A 21,347-nucleotide genomic window follows, 5' to 3' on the forward strand; every position below is an offset into this window, starting at 1 on the left:
TGCATCACGTGGATGAATTATTTAAAAAAATATTATAATTAAATTTTTCTAATATAAATGGTTAGAAACGTGAGATCGAAATATGTTGTTGGATTTACTATTCATGCTGGGAAGGGGTTTATTACTCCGAATCAAAGCCCAATAAACCCATTAGTTGTAGTAAGATGTTGCGGAAGAGAATACAGGAGCAAAATTAAGTACAATAAGTTAATTGCGACTCAATGGGATGAATCCCATTCATGGAACGATATATTTTTGACTGATTCTGAATGGGAAATGTCATTTATTACTTTTGAGGTACAATCTGCCAATTCATTTTGGAAAAATGATGTAATTGGACAATGTTCAATACAATTAAAAACACTTAAACAGAGAAAAAATCACTTTTTAAAAAGGCATTTCAACATTACTGAGCTTAATGATACTTTTCCAAAAGGATTGCTTTATTTAACAGTATATGCATGCGGTCCGAATGATACTCCCCCGACAAGCGATATACTGGAATTAATGAATGCAGAAGAAGATAACTTTCAGAATAATCAAGTTGATTTCCTAAATCAAATTGTAGGAGCTCACGAAATGAAAAAAGAGTTCTCAACTTTAGAAAGAGAAAAGCAGATGTATAATTTATATGTAACAATTTATAGGGTTGAAGATTTATTATTCAAAAAAGGGCTAAGAGACCCTTTTATAACAGTAGAGTTTAGTGGTTGTAGTATGCAATCATCAATTGCTCGCGGTGTACTAGATCATAATTTTAATGAGTGCTTTAGATTTCCTGTTGTTGTACCAATCGTTGAGGACATAATAATATTAAAATTATGGGATAATTCAACAAAACCCCCAGCAATCATTACGCAAGGAAAGTTTTCATTTGCGAGAGTTAGATCTACAACAATCCCTGTAAGATGGTATAACTTTTATGGAAATTCTGCACTAAATATAGAACTTGGGAATAAATATTCGAACGATATTTTCTTTACAGAAAATGTTTCTTCCCAAAGCGATATTTATTTAGGGAGAATACTTATTTCCATAAAAACAGAGCTATTAAGAAATAAAGATCAATTAATGCCGGCTCAAGTGATAGCTGCTCAGCCGCTTGATGAGCTTTTTACTCAGCCATGCAATATAATCGCAGATGTATACTCAATTAAAGGCATTTTTGGAAGAAATGCATGCGTAGAGGTTTCGGTTGGGCCAAATAAACAGAGAACTGAATTTGTTTCGCGTGAGGTCGAAGGACAAAATTATGATAACTGTAAAAACAATATAGTTAACAAATCAAAAAAACAACAAAGTATGGATAATTTTGTCTATGGGTCAACACAAGGTAGGGTTCCAAATATTGAAATTGAGTCTCAATCAAAGGAAGAATTTACTTGGGATATAATCATATCAGTTTATACTCACACTAATTCAAATGTTAATAAGGTGGATGCTCAAGGAATATTGAGTAGTAGTGAGCTGGCTCATGGTTCCAAAAGAGTTGCATATTGTCGATTAAAAATAATCGACATACCGCATTACATCGAAAATAAGCCACTACCACCTATTTGGATTCCATTAAAACAAACAAGAGATGGTTGGATAGATATGATAGATAACAAGGAAAGAAGTTACAATAATAGATTTGAACCTTTATCAGAGACCGAAAACGAAAAAAATATTGAAACTAATAATATACAAGAAATTGACTTGTATAGTATTGGCTCAAGCGCTATCTTGATCTCAATTTCTAAGCAATTTGCTTCATCAGTAAAGCGTACAAAGAGGCACACAATAAAGTGTATAGATTATGAGTTAAGATGTTATTTGTATGCTTGCAGAAATCTTAATGAAACAGGAAAAGATAGGACAAATCCCTATATAGTAGTTTCATGCAATGGAGTCTATACAACATCTTCTGTTAAAGTTAATACAAATAATCCAACATTTTTAGAATGCTTATTTTTGAGAGTGAAAATAGAATCTGATCCTTTAACATCTTTTCCAACTGTTGCGCCCATCACAATAAGTGTATTTTCAAGACATAGTTGGGGAAAAAGATTTATCGGATTATGTACCTGTATATATGACAGAATTAATGGAAGGAATAAAAATAATGAGCCTATTAGTACCTTAGAGCCATTTTGGATTAAATTAAAAGGTGGTGCAAGGTTGAACAATCATGTCGGCGATATTTTACTTTGTATTGATATTGTTAAACTGTGCGATTCAAAAATGGTGCCACCACAACCTTTATTTCCAGAATTAAAAAGGGTACAAATGATAGTTACTACTACTCTTCTTCAAGATTTATTTATGATGACTGAAGAAGATATTCAATATAATATTAAGTCAAAGCTTTCTCAGGATGAAGATTTATCACTCTTAAACCAAGGAATAATAGGTTCAAAGATTGAAAGATATAGAATTTTAAAGGAGATGAATGGTAATTTTTTTCTTGAAAATCATGAAAGGGGAAATGTATATTCAACAGAAATAAAAAACCCAGTTATTGAGTTCACTGTAAGCGCTTTTGGAAGAGTTGATGCTACCACAGAAGGATCTGAAAATGTTGGTGATAAGCTACTAAAAAATTCAGAGGGTAGAACAAAATCATCTAGTAGTATTCCAACATATAGGCAGATTGTACAGTGGAAGTCTATAACATCCGCTGGGGCAAAGGAATTTTTCAATAAATCTTGGAAAACTTTAAGAGGGTACAACTTCGAATTCTTCAAGACAATCTCTCTAGATATTTTTTTACCGTTATCACCATTATTTGATCCAAGACTCACAATAAGAATCTTTGAAGGGTTAGTAGATGATTCTAAACTAGTTGGCGAGTTTGTTATATCTTTAGTTTCGTTTCTACCTTGGATACCTGATGTTGATTCTGCTCACGAGTGGATTTCTTCAAAGCATGATTTTTCTAATAACATAGATATTGCAAAAATAACAAATGTATTATCAAAAGGATCTAAAAAAAAAAACTTAATTAAACATTCTGGCTTAGCAAGTATTGCTCTTGCAGATATGGAAGAAGATAAAGAAAAAAAGATGAATTCAACAGCGCACCCTTTCCCTGCTGTTTCACAACAAGAAGAAATGGAAGAACTTAAAAAAAAAAGTTTAATGAACCACGGGTTAAACCAAGCTGGAGTTCCAATTACTTTAATAAAGTCGTATACTGTTTCCAATGTATATTACCCTAGGATATCGCAGAATATGTTCACGATTAATTTACATATCCCGTTTCACTTTATTATTGTTGCAGAAGGAAAGACTACTGATAAAAGAAATAATTTGAAAATCATGATATCAAATTCAGGGATGGATACAGGAGGAGTGATTACTACAAGCACATCTGGAAAGACAGTTTCACTCCGCCCATCAATTGACTCAACTATGGAAGAATTTCTGTCAGATATTCTTATTCCAATAATTCCTGTGAGAAAAAAAGGGTTTGATGGAAAGATGAAGACATTTGGGTACTTAAGGGGATATATTCTCTTAGCATTGCCTGGGGTACTAGATGAAATTAATTCTAAGAAGAGCAATGAGAATATTACAAACGATAATATAGATGAAGACGAAATCATATCTCAAGAAATAAAACAAGCAGTTGAGAATAACAAAATTTCTAGATGTTACAGCCATGAGATGATCAGATACATAATAAATATAAATAGTTTATATAAGAGGATCAAAGGTGATAATGTGTACCCAAATCCTGTAAGAGTACGTCTATATATATTGTCCGCATTGGCACTAGTAGTCCCAATTGACTATAGTGAAAATATTTATCAGCAATCACTTGAAAAAAAAACGTTCTTTGAAAAAATTAAAGATAAACTATCAATAATAAATATGTTTGAACAAAACATAAGGATAAAATCATTTTATATTTCAATTGTTTACGGTTCAAAGGAAGAAAATTTTAGGTCGACTGCAAAGGGGACATTAAACCCTTTATTTTATGTATGCCAGGAGTATAACGTAAACTTTCCAGTTGAATCTAGGTTTGAGATTAGGGTTTGGGGAATACAAGAAAAAGTTTATCCATATCTAGCATGTAAAGTACTTGGGCTACTGAATCAGGAAAAGAAAGAAGATGGCGAAAATACCGATCTGAATGGAAATTCGAATAATGATTTGGTTATTAATGAAATTAATAATGAAGTTTGCCAGGAGTTGGGACCTGAATATGATGTTTTTATTGGGAGTACAGCCATGGACTTAACTGATAGATGGCATAGCAAAGAATGGCGTCAGATGATGAGAGAAGATCATATACCCATTGAATATCGTCCACTATACAGGGACTGCACAAGTAATGTCAACTATGGTTTGCTACAAATGTGGGTTGAAATTATGAGTTCAAATAAAGCAGCAGTTACAAAAAGGTACGAGCTTTCAGAACCTGTACCAACAGAAGTGGAAGTTAGGGTCATTATCTGGGCAGGAAGAGATATAAAGACTGCAAATAATTTAGATTATGGAGATTATTTATTTAAATCTACCCTGGATTGCAAACAGTATCCAGAATTTAGGCCAGATTTTGGTAATAATAACCCAAGGGTACAACAGACTGATGTTCATTATAATTGTAGAACTGGGGAACCTGTTTTTAATTGGAGGCTTGTTTATCCGCACCTGGTAACACCAATAAGTGGTTGTTTACTTCAAATTTCAATTTACCATTATAGCTCATTTGGAAATCACGAATTTATCGGCGAAGTTAATTTGGACTTAAGGAAATACATAATGAATGTTGCAAATTCGTTAGAGGCAATTGATGAAGATGTCGAATTGCCACTTGTGAACTCACAAAGCGTAGATTCGTCATTTGATGCCGGTTTTGTGCAAGTGACAATTCAAATAATTCCTCAGTCAGAAGCAAATAGTAAAAAGGTTGGAATGGGGAGAGATATACCAAATAGATTTCCGAAACTAGTAACTCCTTCAGTTGGAAGAAACTGGGAGGATTTCTTACAACTGAAGGAAAGGCAGGATGCACTTAGACCTATTTGGCTGAAAATAAGAATCGTTTATGTAATTTTTGCGATATTATTATTTTTTATCATAGGTGCAGTATATCCTGCATTGTTTTACCAGTCAATTTATTCCTAAAGACATACCAAATTGATTTTTAAATTATTTATATTCGGCAGAATATTCAAGTTTGCGGTAAAAAAAAAAATACATAATTACATGGATTTGTGAAGAAAGGGTTTGGTTAAATGAATAATTCCAACTAAACTTATTCCTACGCAAATTTTATTTAAGTTATCAAATTAATATACATTATCTGTGTTTTTATAATGAGTGATCATTCTTCACTCTTTTCTCTATCAAAAATTTCAATTAGCGACTTATTAATGTTAAAAGAGAAAAAATGTGAAAATAAAATTGAAAATGCAAAATTTATCACAAAGCCATCGAATCTTGAAGACATTTTTACAGAAGATTTTAAGCAAAAAATGGAGAGAAACAAGATTTGTTTGAGTGTGAACGCGCAAGGTGATGTTCTAACTCATTTTCCTCTTTTCTTAAATGAACCATTTACTTCTAATGAAAACAATAAATCTTTATCTGCAAGAATTGATACAAAAAAAGAAAATCTTCATTTAAATCAAACGAACAATAGCGCTATTTCAAAAAAAAGAAGTAAAATTAATGAAATAATTGAAACTAACATTGGAGATCATTTGATTTATGAAATGAAGATTAACAAAAATCGATTCGCAAGAAAAGAGTTGACTAGCACAAAATTAATTTGGAATTCAATTCAAGAAAATATTAAAAGTATTATTTCTTCTACTGAATAGATAAAATTGATTCATTGATTTTTGTCTAAACCTGGGGTCTTGACTGTACAATAGCTATACTAAATGATTTTATGCTTGATCCTTGGCAATCTTCAATTATACAGCCCTCAATATCCTGTGGTATTTCGTCAAACTCATCTTGAACATAAAACGCTATTGTTGCCAATTGTTTCAGTGCTTCATTTCTGTAATCTTGATCTTTTATTATTGGCTGACTCAGATACTTAACATATTTACTAATAGGATCGAATAGCGGAACTGACTGAAATACTCCTGCTCCTGCAAACCCTTCAATATCTTCTGCATTTGAGTCTGACCTAAAAATGAAGTTGCAAGGTATGTTACAATGATCAATTAAGCTTCTATTATTTTGAGAAATTGGATTAAACATTGCAGTTGATTTTGAGGGAAACGAAACGACATTGATATTTTGAATAAAACTTTTATCTTTGTAATTTTTACAGTTCCTTTTTCTTAATGCAGTAAATCCCATAGATTTCCCAAGTGTATTCGAAACTAATGTTTCCCCTAATCCAATAACCAATTCTCCATACATCTCTTCGTATTCTGCTAAGTTAATATTCTTATTCTGAATTGGGTTTTTGCTGTGTAGTACAAAAGCGTATTTGGCATTCATTAACCTTTGAATTGCAATCGACATGTATACATTTGACAGTGGTAATCCAATTTTTTTCATGTTCAAGAATGAAATTGGCTGATATACAGACATCCAAACCTTTATAATTTTCTCCCAAATTAATTTCATCGAGTTGGAATGTTTTTGAATCCTTTCTTTATTAATTGCTTTTATAGTATCAACATTTATATTTTCTAAATCTAGCTGTACAAGTATTTTCATCGCATTTATTAATTCCTCAATTAGCTGAGTGCATGGTTCGACTTCATATTCAATGATATTGCAAACATTTTTAAGTATTTCAGATGCCTCTGGATTTTCTATTTTACATTGTTCTTCAAGAATATTTAGTTGGGAGGTTATTTTTTCAAATGTGCTGCTGTTCAATAATTTGTTCAATGTACCAAATGGTAAAGAAACACAACTTGGTACAAAAAAAGGTAGTTCAATACTTTTTGATGTAAATAATCGTCTTAGCTTGACGAGGTTTAATGCCTTTTGCCCGACATTATTATTATCCATTTCGCTTGGTAGTAAAACCCATTTGTTTAAGCCTTTAATTTTGTTTTTAAATTCGAAAAATCTTGATTTATACTTTACCTTTACTTGACTCAAAGATTTGGTTGCAATCAATTCATTTTTATCTAAAATCTCATTGTTTTTACTGATATCTAGCCTCAAATCGCTTCTAATTTGTAAATTAATTATTTCATTTTCCTCTATAGAATTAATGAATTCTGAAATTTGAGGGTTTTGGCAAACAACTAGTAAAACATTCATATTCCTTGCTCTAACCGATAAATGAGAAAGTAAATCTGGTGAGTTTTCAGGGTTTGTCAAAATTATCCCAATTACATTCATTGGAATATCTTCCTCTCCAGAAATATTCGAGCAAGAAATTATTTTCTTATACGGATCTTCAGCAAGTTCTGTTATTTTGTTCAATTTCTTAAAAATTCCAGTGAAAATTTGGTCATCTCTCCATGAGGGGTGATAACTAATAAATTGCCAATCACTCAATTCATTAGGATCAGTTTTATTTAATAAATATTTATTTACTCGTTTAATTTGAAGTGAAATTGTGGAATATAGTGTAGAACGCAAAATTTCATCCATAAAATTTTTTATTATTGGATCGTCTTTAGATAGACCAATGCTTCTTCCGAAGAAAGTAACTTTTGGGTTCCATATTGAAAAAATATTATCCATCATTGATCCAATAAAAAGCTGTAGCCTATCTACTAAACTCTTCAAAATAAGAATATAGTTTTCTGTTGATTTATTCAATATTTTGAATTCTTTCCAATCAAAAATAATTGCTTCTAATTCTTTATTACACGGGTCATGCCCAAATAATATCCAGATGAAAGAATTCATTTCATCAATGAGATGTATAATATTATCATAGTTGTTATTTATAGTGCAGATTGTTTGTATAAACATGCACTGCAAGTTTTCCAGGCCTAAATCCAAGTACATTATTTCTTTAATTGCATGAAAATTGCAAGTATCTGTATCCAATTGTTTCCCTCCGTATAAATTATAAATCAAATTTAAAATTTCTTCTCTTGCCCTATTAACATGCATTAATCGACCATGTAAAACATTTAAGTCTTTGGTGTTATCAAACCGTTTATTTTCCCCAAATATCACAGATGCGCAGATATTTTGTGATCTTTCATCCAAGTACTCTCTTGAATAATGAAATGATCTTTGAAGGTTTGATGCTTCGTGAACATCCACCAGCACCTCTAAATATTGTTCAAAATCAGATGCAAGAGTATTAACATCTAAGAAAGGAGGAATATATGGCTTTGAAGTAATTGGACGGTCATAAGATCTAATTTTTTCCCAAGATAATCCTTCTTCATGAAGTATCTTTGAAAAAATTTCTTCATTACCATTGTTTCTAAGGTATCCAATAATTGAACGACATATTCCAACATCATCCGGAGTTGTATTATTATGTAACTTTTGATGCCATTGCTCGTAAAAGGTTCCATGATCTTCTGGAATACGATTCTTATGCATAATATGTAGTATCCTATCTCTTACTTCCTGCCCACGAGATCCGCCTCTAATAATTGACTGGGCAATTAATCTAATTTGGTATCTGTATTGAGGCATCTCCAGCCACTTTGATATTAGCGTTAATGAAGCTGTTTCTGCTGATTGAGCTAATAACCTCGGAGCAGTGTTATAATTTCTTTGCCAATCTAATACTCCAAGAGAATTAAATCTCATCCAAATCATAATCCATGCCCAGAATTCTTCACCACAAAGTATTGCGTCTCTAATATTCTCGGAGTTTATTGCTATCAAATTATGATCAGTAGACTCTCGTTTGTTATTGGTTTCAAAGTCATACCATAATATTACATTTGAATTAGATATAAATTTGTAAGTACCATTTATAAATTCATTTGACCATTTTTTAATAATCTGATCCATTAAATTATATCTGTGCATCAAAGTTATACTTCCCCATTCAACTTCTGCATTAATGATATCAAATACTATATCTGACCAAATTCCTTTCCATCTGTCATTTTTTTTTTCTTGGAAGGAGATTACAATTTCTATATCTTTATCTCCTTCCTTGTGCCAACAAACATGACCATTCTCGTCTAATGTCTTAAAAACACAAACGAACCGATCAAATGGCATTGAATCTATTAATTTGATTTTTATTTCAACTTCTTGTTCAAATATGTAATCATCTACTTTATTTATTTCAGGCATATCGATTTCAGTTGAATCTTCACTTATTTCGTTGTATTCTGAAGATGAACAAAAATTTGAAAGATTTCTCCAGCTCTTTTTCCCTCTTATTGTTCGATCCAACATTCCACAGTGCAATACAAGTTTTCTTTTTGAAATCGTTTTTAATCTGATTATGCTATTTCCATTTTGAAGAGCAGATAGAATATGTAATTTTCCAATACCTTCGGAAATATCTACAATTTTATTTGTAATAATAAATTCAGATGAAATTAAATTAACCTTTAAAAATTCTTCGATTGATTTGTCTATTTCGGATAGAAATCTTTTTAGATTAAATTCCCAAGTTTGATTAGTTTTTTTCTTATTTATATCAAAGATAGAATTTAGAGACTTTTCTTCTTCATGATGGATAGAATATGGTAATTTAAAAATAAAGTCTTTATTGTTCTCTGACTTCACCCACTTAATTGGATATTTTGAAGTTTGTTTTGGCTTAAGCTTGATTACATAAACAAAACCTTTAAATAGCTGTAAAATTTCAATTGGAAATATTAATTTACATATAGAGTAATACTTTGTGATAATAAAATTTGTTTCGACAGACATTTCATCTATCCTAGTAAAATTTGAAATTAGATTGTGCCTTCTCAAATATTCGTATGGAGATAACCAATTTATCTTCTGCGTACATTTTGTAAAGCCAAAGTGAAGAGCCAATTCATATTCTTCGAGGTTAAATTTATTTTGATAATTATAGCTTGAGTTACCAATATCCGTATAAACTATTAATTCAAAAAAATCGTTGTTTTGAAATTTTTCATATGTTTTACAGGATACGACCCAAACACAATTATTCTCTGTGGTAAATTCATTGTATGAATATATAAATGAATCATTAAGGATGAAGTGGGCATTTTTGTCTGTTGTATTTAATGATTTGGATTTTAAAGTATCTTCTGAATCCAATCCAATTTCAGAGAATTTTTGGAATAAATGTTGATTTTGTTGGTCTTCGGAAATAATTAGTTCTATCCACTCTAAAAGGAATAACACTCTTCCAATTGGAATAAAAAAGTCAGAATTGTGTCTATCCAAATCTTTAATCCATATTTTCTCAGTTAAAAATAGTTCATTATTGGTAGAGTGAGGTGAAATTGAATACAGTACAAATGATATTCCCCACTCTTTGTTTATTCCGTTAAGCCAATCCGGAGAATTTTTACAATTTTCTGTTTCATTAAATTCAACTTCATTAATAGAGATATATTTATGGGAAGATTTTAGATGAAGAATATCAAGCATAATTTTGCAAGAATAAAATGAAAAATCGTCCGATATTTTAAGGCCAGTTTTACACGAGATTCCATCGTCATTTTTCTCTATTGTAGAACCATTGGATAAAAAAAGACAATTTAAAGGCTGCATCCATTTAGATTTACTTTTTGGAACAATTCCCCAATGAAGTGTTATCAATTGATTTAAAAAATTATTATTTCGATATAAAAAGTTAATTTTTAAAGCTCTATTTTTATTTTCAAGTTCAACTTTGACTTGAATTTTTCCTCCGTTTGAGCAGTTAAAGTTATAAAGTTGAAACAATTGTATACCATTACCTTCATTCATCTCTTTAGTACATCTAAGATATAATTCTGTGCTTGAAATAATGCATGTTTAATAATTGTATTTCAATTTAGCTTAGGCTGCAGCTTGCGCATGTATTTAAATTGACTATTTTTTACATGCATGTAAATTCAAAAAGCCGGTTTAACCAACAATTATCAGGCGGTCCATTCTTATTTGAGAGGATATTTAATTTAATTAATAATAAATTATAACTATTGAAATTATTTGTACACAATTGTTTAATTTATTTAGCAAATTTACACAAAGTACCACACTCGTCTTTGAAAAGTGAACATCTTTAATAATTTAATATACTGGAGTTTGCCTTTGTACTGATTTAAACATTCTTTACTATGGAGGAAGAATCACCAGTTGGCTCTCCAATTCTAATATTAGATAAAAGCGATCCTGTATTTAATAGTGAATCCGAAGATGAAAATGTTTCTTATTCTGTGATTGATGTGGAAAGGAGAGAGAGGGTGGTGGAGACGTTTTCTTGGAGTCCTCAAGGAAGAGGGGCAGAAGCTGAGTGTAGGATTTCTATTGAGGAGTTTAGAATTCGAATAAAAAATCTTTGCCAAGACTATTTTTTAGATTTTAAAACCCAAGACTTTATCAATGGACTAAAATGTATTTCTTGCCCTTCTTTACATAATTTAGTGATAGTAATTACTATCAGAATGGCATTAGATTATAGTTTGAGCGTGCAACAACAGGTATCAGCACTGCTAACGATATTGAAAGACTCTCACTTGATTACTCAACAACAAATTGAAGATGGCTTAGAAAAGCTTATCCAGTCTATAGACGATATATGTTTGGATGCGCCCTATTCTCCGGAGAGACTGGAATGCCTTGTAGATTGCGCAATAGTTGACGGCATTATTCCATCTAATTTCAGATGTAGGTATCCTGAAGCTTTCCTAAACAAGCTGATTGAACTTCGTAGAATATCAGAAAATAATCCAAAAGAAATTTTTAATGTAAGTGAAATAGAGGGGCTGAATCTTCATCTAAAAACTCTTAGAACATTCAAGTCATTTATACTTGAAAATGAGGAGGACTTCTTTTCTTCAGGTTTTAACATTACCGAAGTTGAAAAAATAATATCAGATGCCCATTTGGCAGCTTATAAAACTGCATTTTGGAATGGAATTGACTGGACGGCTAGTTCTTTCGCGGAAAAGTCTTCTAGCGAAGCCAATTCAGTTCCTTCAACACTGTGTTTCAATCACGAGTTTGTAAAGAATATTGTAATTTCATCAATGAGCCGGAACAATTTACAAAGAGAGCTAGTTTCTAATGGGTTGAATTTATTATCGCCTTCGATAATCAATTCAGTTGACATCTCACTTGGATTTATGAGGATTCTTGGAAACTTGGATGATTTATCTCTAGACGTGCTTAATGCATGCGACCTTACAACTAAATTTATCGCAAGATGTATTGTGGACGAACTACTTCCACCTTCATTTATAACGGTGAATTCAATTCTTCATATGGGAGGTCCTGGCGGAACTCAAGCTTTGAATATGTCCGAGCAGTTTTTACGCAACAAGCCGAGAAATTTGTTGAGACATCAGACACAAAATATCTGGTTGCAAAGTGAAGATGTGAAGGAGGATATTTTAATTAAGATGGAAGTTACAAAAGCACTAGATAAATATTCAATTTCTCTTGACAAAAGAGAATGCATAAAAACACTTCACTCACTACCATTAACACAAACAAATAAAAAATACTTAGTTAAGTATATTATTCTTCACTTTATTGAAAAAGTATCGCTAGGTTCAGATGATCAGTTATCAAATTATACTGGCGGCGATCAGTTTAAAAATAATTTCGTAGAGTTTTGTGACCGTGAGATGAGAGCAGGTATATCTTTACTAGAGTACTTATTGAGCCAAGGGTTCCTTGACGAGGATACAATTATGGAAGGATTTCATATATATCCAGATACTACACGTGACTTTGCATCAGTAGACCAACAAACACAAGAGGTTTTTTCAGTTTTTGTTTCAAAAGCAATAGAGCGCGCCCTGCTTCCATATAATTGGAAAACAAACTAGTTCAATTCACTTTCTGCGATTAATATTCTACTCATAATGATATTTGCTAGGTAAATGTAGATATAATATTAAATTTTTGAGAATTTATTGCAGTTATGTTTTAATATGGATTTTTGGTTCAAAATCATATTGTATAAGGAATATAGATCGCAGCTGTAACTCCAATCTAATAAATTATCAGGAAAGTCAAGAAAGTCATTTTCTATTGATTTCAACAACTTCTCGTAATCAATTTTAGAACTTTTTATAGAATTCAACAGACAGTTGTTATTTAGTTGTAATGCCATTTCAACAAAATTATCGTTATATTCTGTTTTATTTCGCTGATAGATCAGAGGAAACTTCGGTATTTCCGTATTAAAAGAGTGATCCAAAGCTTTCATATCTATTCCGAGAACTAGCTTGTCAGCATCTTCATTTGCATCCGAAATATTGCAAAATGGAGAAAACAAGATGCTTTCTGGACTTGGAATATTTTCGTTATATTTTTGATCGTCAGTTTCTGTAGTATCTTTTGTATTAAAAAAATCAATGACAAAAATCCATTGATAGAGGTGGAATTCAGGAATATCCAATAAAGATGCCAGGTCAACGAATTTCATTGCTGAAATTTTGAGCCTCTTGTGATTTTTTAATCTAAAAATTTTAATTAATTCTGCTAAAACTATTGGCCAAAGTGGCATTAAAGATTGATAGTGTACCTTCAGTAAAAGTACTCTGAGGCATAGTATAACTTGCTCTGCTAAATAAACGAAATGGAGGCTAATATTTGAGTCAGAATCAATTAAATATTCTGGAGCCAGTTTTAAATTTTCAACCAGTTTTTCTAAAATGAGTGAAAGTTGTAATTGAAACGTATTCTCTGGGCAGCAAAAAATTAAAAAAGCAAGTCTTTTTATGTGGTTGCACCTATTTTGAAGTTCTGCAGCTTTTGTACTAAAAATTCCCATACTTTGTAAAGAAACATAAGTCTCGAGGATATTAACTCTTCCAACAGCAGATAATGAAGTTGAATCGTATGAGACTAACTTTGAAATAATATTTGTCCAACATCTAAATGTTCTTCTGTCAATACAGAAAAAATTAGGTGAGTTCAAAGCTTCAATTACTGGCTTTCTGATACCTGAAAGGTAGTCTGGGAAAATCCTAAAAGGAAATGTGTCAATGTGAAGTAGCAGAAAGTATTTATGAATCATATTTGCGACATTATTATTCCTTTTTAGCAAGGGTTGGAACATCCAATCTAATGATTTAACTATACATGAGCCCCAAATATTTCTAAGAAACAGTCTTTTGTTACTTACATGGAACGCAACCTCAGTATTATACATAATTAGGAACCCCAGAGAATAATATGAAAAAAGTAAACTGGGGTCATCACTAACAATTGATTTCGGACTATTTCCTTGAATATTCGAGATTTCACGGGGAAGCTGTGATTCATGAGAAAAATCAAATTCTATTGATTGGAGAATTGCCTCAATATTTGGAGGAAGGGGCGGAAATTTATCAAATTGTTGAGGAAGAGCAGCCCCTGAAACTTTTGACGAGAAATTTTCTTGTAATAAAAATAGTACCATATAAATCAAATTATTTAAATTTCTAATCATTTTTTTATCTTCAAAAATACATAAAAGTCTTTTATCAAGGAAAAAAGATGAAGGCACATCTTTTGAGGAGGACATAGAACTATCAAGTGTTGAAAGTATTGTTGCAAACCATAATATACTTTTTGGTTGTTTAACATTTTGAAGGAATAAATTAAGTAATGTTGAAATAATTTCCCAAAGATTAAGAAATTCATCTTGACCATTTGAAAATGGAGACGTTACGAGAACAGTGTATAAAAAGTGGTAAACCATTGTTTCTTTCCAAAATTTATGACAATAGATCCAACCTTTATCTATGGTAATTTTTGAAAAGAATAATACATAACTTGGAACCTTTGCATCTTGAGTTTCATTATTATGGTTAAACTTCGTATTGTTTGGAGTACTGACAACATTTGAATTGAGCCAAAAATATGAAAGAAAGTCACCAACTACAGAAAAAATGGTTGCAGGGCCAATCAATTCTTTGATTGAATTTAACTGAAATATTGAAATAATTGAAATATTTCTTAAGTCATTCGTATTTTCTTGATTTGATGAATTTCTTGATTTTGTTTTTATTATTTGATTATTTACATGAGACCAACAGGTAATTCCTGAAAAAACAAATGCATCTGAAGCATTCCAAGCAATAATAAATGCAATTGAATCTACATAACGTAAAATTTGAGAACATACCATATCAAGATTTGCGGTTTCTTTTGACAATCTAATTTCATGTACAAAGTTGACTGATTCAATTAAAGCACTAAACAAAATTAAAATTGTATTCTTCAAAATTAAAGTTTTTGAAATTTTTGTTATAGAGCTAATTGTTTCAGGTGGATTATTAAGTAGTTGGGGAATGTGAACTAGGGAGTTGAGTTCAATATTAATGTTTTTATTTGGATAGGACTTTTGCGAACTAAAAAGCGAATAAATAAATCCTGAATTATTCTGAAAATTATTAGGTTTAGATTCACTGAGAGTATTTGAAGTAGGTAAAATTCCAATAATATTCAATATAACTTTTAAAATTGAATCCAAGTATTGTAAAATTGCTGAATAGTTTTTATTAGAAATAGATACAACAAGTTCCATACACAAACATAAAATTATGGATTTAGCATTTTGAATAAGGGTTTCTTGATCAAGGTCTTCAAAAATTGATAGTGAAAGATCTAAATATGGTTTTATTAGTGACGAACACGATGAAATAGATGAGTAATTTGTTGAAAAAATATAATGGTCATTTTTATTAATTTCAATTAGATTGTTGGATAAATTTGGGGTTTGCTGTATTCCACTGATCAAAATCGTAAAAAGCTTGGTATTTGCCGAAATAAGGCAGGATGGTTCAAGTTTATTACTAATACTTTTATATTGCCTTTGAATAAGTAGTATTGTATTCAGAAGTTGAATAGTCGGTGCTTGTAATGGGTATTTCCTTGTTGTTATTGATTCCTGCAAAGCCTCCAATACTAAGTTAATAATATTATACAAAATAGTCATTAATTTGTCTTCATAGTTGAATTTCTTTGAAACTACATAGTTATTACATATTTTATTTAAAATAAAATTCAAAGAATTAATTGCTGTACAATTCACCCTTAAATCACTAGAATTTGGAATATCAGCAATAAATAATGCAAGACAAATAAAAGAGAATGCTTCGAAATAATTCAATATTTCATATTGAAAAATATTAAGCGAGATTGGTAATTTATCAATTTTTGTATCAAAAAACACTTGAATAATATTAATATTTTCCATTGATATTAAGGCAACTAATCGCTCCAAAGAATAGATTATTCTTGCAAAATCTAAGCCATCTTTATATTGTAACCTTTTACTCGTTAAAAGGACGAATTCAAATCCTGATAAGTCAGCAAGAAGATGGTCCAAAATTAATTTTGGCGTTTCCATAGCTTGTATAATCCAAATTGAACAAGATGATTTAAGTTGAATGGAGTTTGAATCTAGACCTTCTAGAATTAGAAACGTCACCTCTGGTGGAATTTTGTAAATAGAATTTACTGAATATTTCATAAAAATAGATAATTTTTTGATATTTTTAATTCTAAGGTCAATCTCCAATACACTCAACTGGCTTATAAATAATTGATTCAAAATAGAACTTCCCCTAATAACTGAAGCTTGACTATGGATATTGATTTGATTTGATATACGACTAAAATTTGCCTGAGCCCAGTTTTCTAAGTCAATCAATAGGTTAGTTGTAGGTTCATGAAATCTGAAAAGGTCTGAATTGAGAAAACCCCAAAGCATCTTCACTATTTTGAGAGTACATTCTGCCCAACAAGATGGTATAAATTCTTCTTTAGAAAACAAATTCGAATTAAATAATAAATCAATTATAATTTTAAGGCATTTGAAAAAGTCTTCAATATGATAGTTTTCTAATTTTAGAAGTGAGTATTCTGTGAAATCCACTTCAACTAATCGACTGAATAATTTATAGAGCCAAGACGGAATTGGAAACTTTTCAAAAGGGGATAAGTTAGACATGTCCATTTGGGTTAGTAATATTTCATTGAATATTTTAATATTAAATAGTTTAGTTAGAGCTTCATAAAGTAGGTTTCTGAGAGTAATTTTATCTTCAGTAAACACATTTTCATATAAGAAAGTTGAAATGAATCCAATAAATTGTTTAAGTGTTTCAATTGAAGATTCAAGTGTGTCGTTATTATTAATCTCCTTGAAAGCTCCTAGATTATTTAAAGAAAATATACATAGTTCGGTAAAAATGATCATTTCTTTGTCCTCAGCCTTAAATTCAACCATAATTTTAATTAAAATTATAAACAAATCCATAAAGAAAGATTCTAATGAATTATATTCAGCTTCTTGGTTCAGTAAGAAGTTATCAACGTAAAATAAAATAATTTCTTTCAAGAGTAAGGATGTAGGGCTTGTAATTAAAGATTCATTTGGATCAATAATCACTTTTTCTGTCTTTTTTTTTAAAAGATTAAAAAAAGTTGAATTAATTGTGTCTAAAAAAATATTTGGGTTTAAATTAGTTGAATTTATAAGAGATCTGCATTCTTCGATTATAGAATCCTTTAACTCTGGAACCTTTATCGTCAATTCTCTAGAATACATAAATATTGGAATCAATATTTTAGGAGCAATAAAATTTACACATTGAACAAATTCTTCAAATAATGCATTAATCATCTTAATAGGCTCAAGAATAATTGTTTGATTTGCTAAATTATTTGTTTGCTGTAAGCTATGGAGGTTTTTTGAAACCCTAATTGATTGATATTTTGCAAAGCTTGAGCTATTTTCAGAAACCGAGAAATAATTGTCTAAGAGTGAAAATGAGAAAATTAACTCCTCAATAATAGCAGCAATTAATGTTTCCACTATTTCATCATCCATTTTATATTCATTTTTTTTTTCTGGAGAAAAGTATTTATCATTCATAATCCATTGTATCAACCTCCTTGTTAATGACCATTCTCTTATCAAAAAAAGTTTCAGTGCTTTCCTAAGTAAGTTAACTTTTGATTTATGAGGCAATATTTCTTCAATATGGCTATTATAAAGTTTTAAACTAGTTTGTTGATTAATAGGAACATGAGAAATTAGGAAATCCAAAAGATATCTTTTAACCAAAATATTTTCATCATCAATACAAGATTCAAGAGCTTTCAAAAAGAGAATACTACAAGGGATAAGACTCTGAACTTTCTTCATAGAAATGATTTTATTAGATGTAGAGATAGCTGAGAACCTTGCTAATATCACTTCTAAAGCAGGATACCTAACTTGTGTTGTTCTCAAAATAACTAGCCATAGGGTGCACATAAAATTTTTTTCTCCAACGCAATTTTTGCTTGATATTGATTGGAATGTCTTCATTATTCTGTCATAGCATTCGCTTTTCGAATCCTCTAGCCCTGGGAGTAGCCCTACTATTAACCCGGATAAACATGGGAGTAAACCTGGACCTAAAGGCAAAAAATACTGGTCAATTAAGTCAAGAAAGATGGGCTTAACTTGTGTTGACGAGTGAACAAAAAATGGGAAAAGCCCGGATCCATACAGTGCAAGATCAGAGCTTAATTCATTCTTGCCTATTTTCCCAAATATTCCTCCATAAGTCTCTAAAGCTTTAGTATGAACACCGCTAGGTAAAGACGGATTCAAACATTGAGCAAGTCTCTTTGAAATAGTTTCTTTGAGAGGAACTCCTGGAATATCGCAGAACTCTTTGCTAATACATCTGTTTAATCTTTGTAGGCAATTGCTAAGATCAGCCCATTCCTGTGCTTTTTCAAAACTTTGAAGGATACTATGAATTTCATTTTCATATTTTTTAAAATCGCTTTTTGGCCAAGAAAAATCGCTCATGTTTAATTATATAGTCATGAAGCCATTCCAATCGTTCTTCATGAAGGCCTGTCTCAGATAAATTCTCTTCTTAGAATTAATTTTACCTTGAATAAAATGCCGCAATTAACTTGAGCCTCAGTAAATTGTAAAAACAATTTCCAACAAAATAATTTTGGTTTTAACAAATGAATACAGCTTATCAATAAGAAATATGTAAACCTTAACAAGAAAATTATTTATATTTCTTGAGTTATCGAAAATATTAAATCGTGTTTAAATATCAGTTATGAGAATTACACACACAATTCATGATCAAAAAAAATACTTGAATTCATTGTGCATTAATAATTTTGTTGACTTCGAGCCTTGCTTCATTAGAGAAATAACTTCTAAGTTGATAAATCAAAAAAAATATGTCAAGGTTTTGGGAATAATAGTCAACATAAGAAAAAGACCAAAATTTTTAGAGTTGACAAGTGGGTTTAAATAATATTTTCTGATCATAGTTATTTTTTTAATATAGTCGATGATTCTTCAGATATATTGAGGGCTGTCTTCTGGGGAAGTAGGCCAGAATTCCAAAAGTTAAAGCTTATAAGAAATTTCTACACCAACTCTCTTGTAAGTTTATTGAACGATAGCAAAATAGTTAATAGAAATTTTCGCCAAAAAGAACCTTGGAGCTCTTGTAGAAGCACGAGGAATTGTTGAATCTTATAATAATACAGCCCAATTAAAATTGTTTTGCATAAATAACGTTTATAATTTCAATATGGAATCACTTTGGTGGTTAAACATTTTTGAAAAATTTATTAAAGAAAAAATGAGCATTTCAATTCCTTCAGATAATATATTAAATGGAGAGTTAATAAAATCCAGTTCTTTTAATAAAATTGGTCGCTTTGAACTCATTAGTCAATTAAATAATCAATACTTCTCTTGCTTCTGCAGAAGGTGTCACAAAATAATTAATAATGCAAAGTTGATTCCGAATAATTCTAGATATGAAATTATAAGTAGGATGATTGTATCAGCTTTAAATAGATTTAGAGGTTTATTTCGTTGTTCTGAAACTAACAAATTAAACAAGGAAGATATTCAATTTATAATCAATAGAATTTTAATCACCAATTGCGAAATTAATAACGTTCTAAGAGAAGTACCTGTAAGTTATTAATATAGTTTACGACATTCAATGGACAAATTTCATAAATTAAAACACAATAAATAGATGAGTTGTATTTCCTGTATATTGAACTCTGTTAAAGAAATTTATATTAAAGAATTTGGATATGAGGTAAGATCTAAGTGAGTTTATTTTTCATTAACATAAAAATTTTAGGATTTTAAAATCCCTTCATTTTACTTATGTAATTAAATCAAGTGTGCACGCTTTGCTATAAGTCGAAAGTAAGCGCACCCTGCTCACACAACTCTAATTAAGCTATTCTGAAATCTTAATAAATAGCTGGTTTTTATCGTTAAAATTTGGATAAAATGCCGAAATGAATACTGAATCTAGCAGCTTTGAATGGCTCGATGTAATAAGTAGGCAAGGTAGTAAACTTTCAAGAACTAGTTTTAATACTGCAAAAACGGACTTATCAATATACTATGAATGCGATGAACTAGAAGAATATATTGAAGATAAAATAGAGTTACCTCGTGATAAAAGTGAAGACTATTTCGATTTTAAAAAGTCTGTTACTACGAAGTTTACTGAAGTTGTTCCACGTTCTAAGACAAGAAGTACATATATTTCAGACGCCTACTATGGGTTTTCGAATAATCGTGATAAAAACAAGGAGCACGAAAGAATTCGATCAAAAACAATACCTTACAAGAATAATATTTCAGGCATTATTAGTAGTGCTTTATTCAGCGATGTTTTTTTAATCGAGAATTCTGAGGATGTATTTATAGATAATAGCAACTTAGCTTCAAAAAAGTTTAATACAAAAATTAAAATTATTAAAGAAGGAAATAGCTTTCAAAGTATCAACTCTCAAGACAGTTTCGTAAATTACTTAAATGATAATACACCATCTACGCATTGTACTGAATCCCAAGTAAAAGAAAACCTTATTAGAAGGAGCGAAGATACTAATAAGAATCATGAGAAAAAGCAAGATTCTTTCCAGAAGTCATGTAACTTAGAAAACAATCAATTATTTGAATCCTTTGAAGTTAAATTAAATAGCAAAAGATCTATTTTTGAAACAAGACAGTCTTATAACGCTACAAACCGAAACTTATTTAACAGTAATCCTCAATTAATTGAAGGTAAATCTAGAACCGTTGAGTCTAAAACAAGTATTGAAAAAAATAAAGATTTTAATAATAAATTATACATTGACCTTCCCACTATTTTTGTAGAGGGAGAAACAGATATTAATAGAAAAGTTAGTCAGTTTGACTGTATCTTATCCACTTTTTTTAAATGTAAAAATATTTGCTGCTTAGTTGATTGAAACTAAGCACTCTATTTTGCATTGAAATGTAATTATACCCTATAATTTTC

At 30.4% G+C, this 21,347-nt stretch overlaps 7 protein-coding genes across 7 annotated transcripts; 5 read left to right on the forward strand and 2 right to left on the reverse strand.

The window, feature by feature from the left end:
• Positions 1-57: 57 nt before the first annotated feature.
• Positions 58-5,118, forward strand: cgd2_2320 (conserved hypothetical protein; the record flags this gene model as incomplete). The annotated part of the gene is made up of 1 exon (XM_626436.1): positions 58-5,118. One exon carries the CDS (start codon positions 58-60, stop codon positions 5,116-5,118), a length of 5,061 nt encoding a protein of 1,686 aa, XP_626436.1.
• Positions 5,119-5,309: 191 nt separating this feature from the next.
• On the forward strand, positions 5,310-5,816 carry cgd2_2330 (hypothetical protein; the record flags this gene model as incomplete). Its single annotated transcript, XM_626437.1, has 1 exon — positions 5,310-5,816. One exon carries the CDS (start codon positions 5,310-5,312, stop codon positions 5,814-5,816), a length of 507 nt encoding a protein of 168 aa, XP_626437.1.
• A 25-nt stretch (positions 5,817-5,841) lies between these two features.
• On the reverse strand, positions 5,842-10,800 carry cgd2_2340 (R1 like alpha-glucan water dikinase; the record flags this gene model as incomplete). The annotated part of the gene is made up of 1 exon (XM_626438.1): positions 5,842-10,800. One exon carries the CDS (start codon positions 10,798-10,800, stop codon positions 5,842-5,844), a length of 4,959 nt encoding a protein of 1,652 aa, XP_626438.1.
• A 353-nt stretch (positions 10,801-11,153) lies between these two features.
• On the forward strand, positions 11,154-12,869 carry cgd2_2350 (MA3 domain containing protein; the record flags this gene model as incomplete). The annotated part of the gene is made up of 1 exon (XM_626439.1): positions 11,154-12,869. One exon carries the CDS (start codon positions 11,154-11,156, stop codon positions 12,867-12,869), a length of 1,716 nt encoding a protein of 571 aa, XP_626439.1.
• A 68-nt stretch (positions 12,870-12,937) lies between these two features.
• On the reverse strand, positions 12,938-18,844 carry cgd2_2360 (Dop1p family protein; the record flags this gene model as incomplete). The annotated part of the gene is made up of 1 exon (XM_626440.1): positions 12,938-18,844. One exon carries the CDS (start codon positions 18,842-18,844, stop codon positions 12,938-12,940), a length of 5,907 nt encoding a protein of 1,968 aa, XP_626440.1.
• Positions 18,845-19,598: 754 nt separating this feature from the next.
• Positions 19,599-20,003, forward strand: cgd2_2370 (hypothetical protein; the record flags this gene model as incomplete). The annotated part of the gene is made up of 1 exon (XM_626441.1): positions 19,599-20,003. The coding sequence occupies one exon, from the start codon at positions 19,599-19,601 to the stop codon at positions 20,001-20,003; it is 405 nt and encodes a 134-aa protein (XP_626441.1).
• A 328-nt stretch (positions 20,004-20,331) lies between these two features.
• On the forward strand, positions 20,332-21,297 carry cgd2_2380 (hypothetical protein; the record flags this gene model as incomplete). Its single annotated transcript, XM_626442.1, has 1 exon — positions 20,332-21,297. One exon carries the CDS (start codon positions 20,332-20,334, stop codon positions 21,295-21,297), a length of 966 nt encoding a protein of 321 aa, XP_626442.1.
• Positions 21,298-21,347: the final 50 nt, after the last annotated feature.

This window comes from Cryptosporidium parvum, chromosome 2 (assembly GCF_000165345.1).
Source record: "Cryptosporidium parvum Iowa II chromosome 2, whole genome shotgun sequence".
Lineage (NCBI taxonomy): Eukaryota > Apicomplexa > Conoidasida > Eucoccidiorida > Cryptosporidiidae > Cryptosporidium > Cryptosporidium parvum.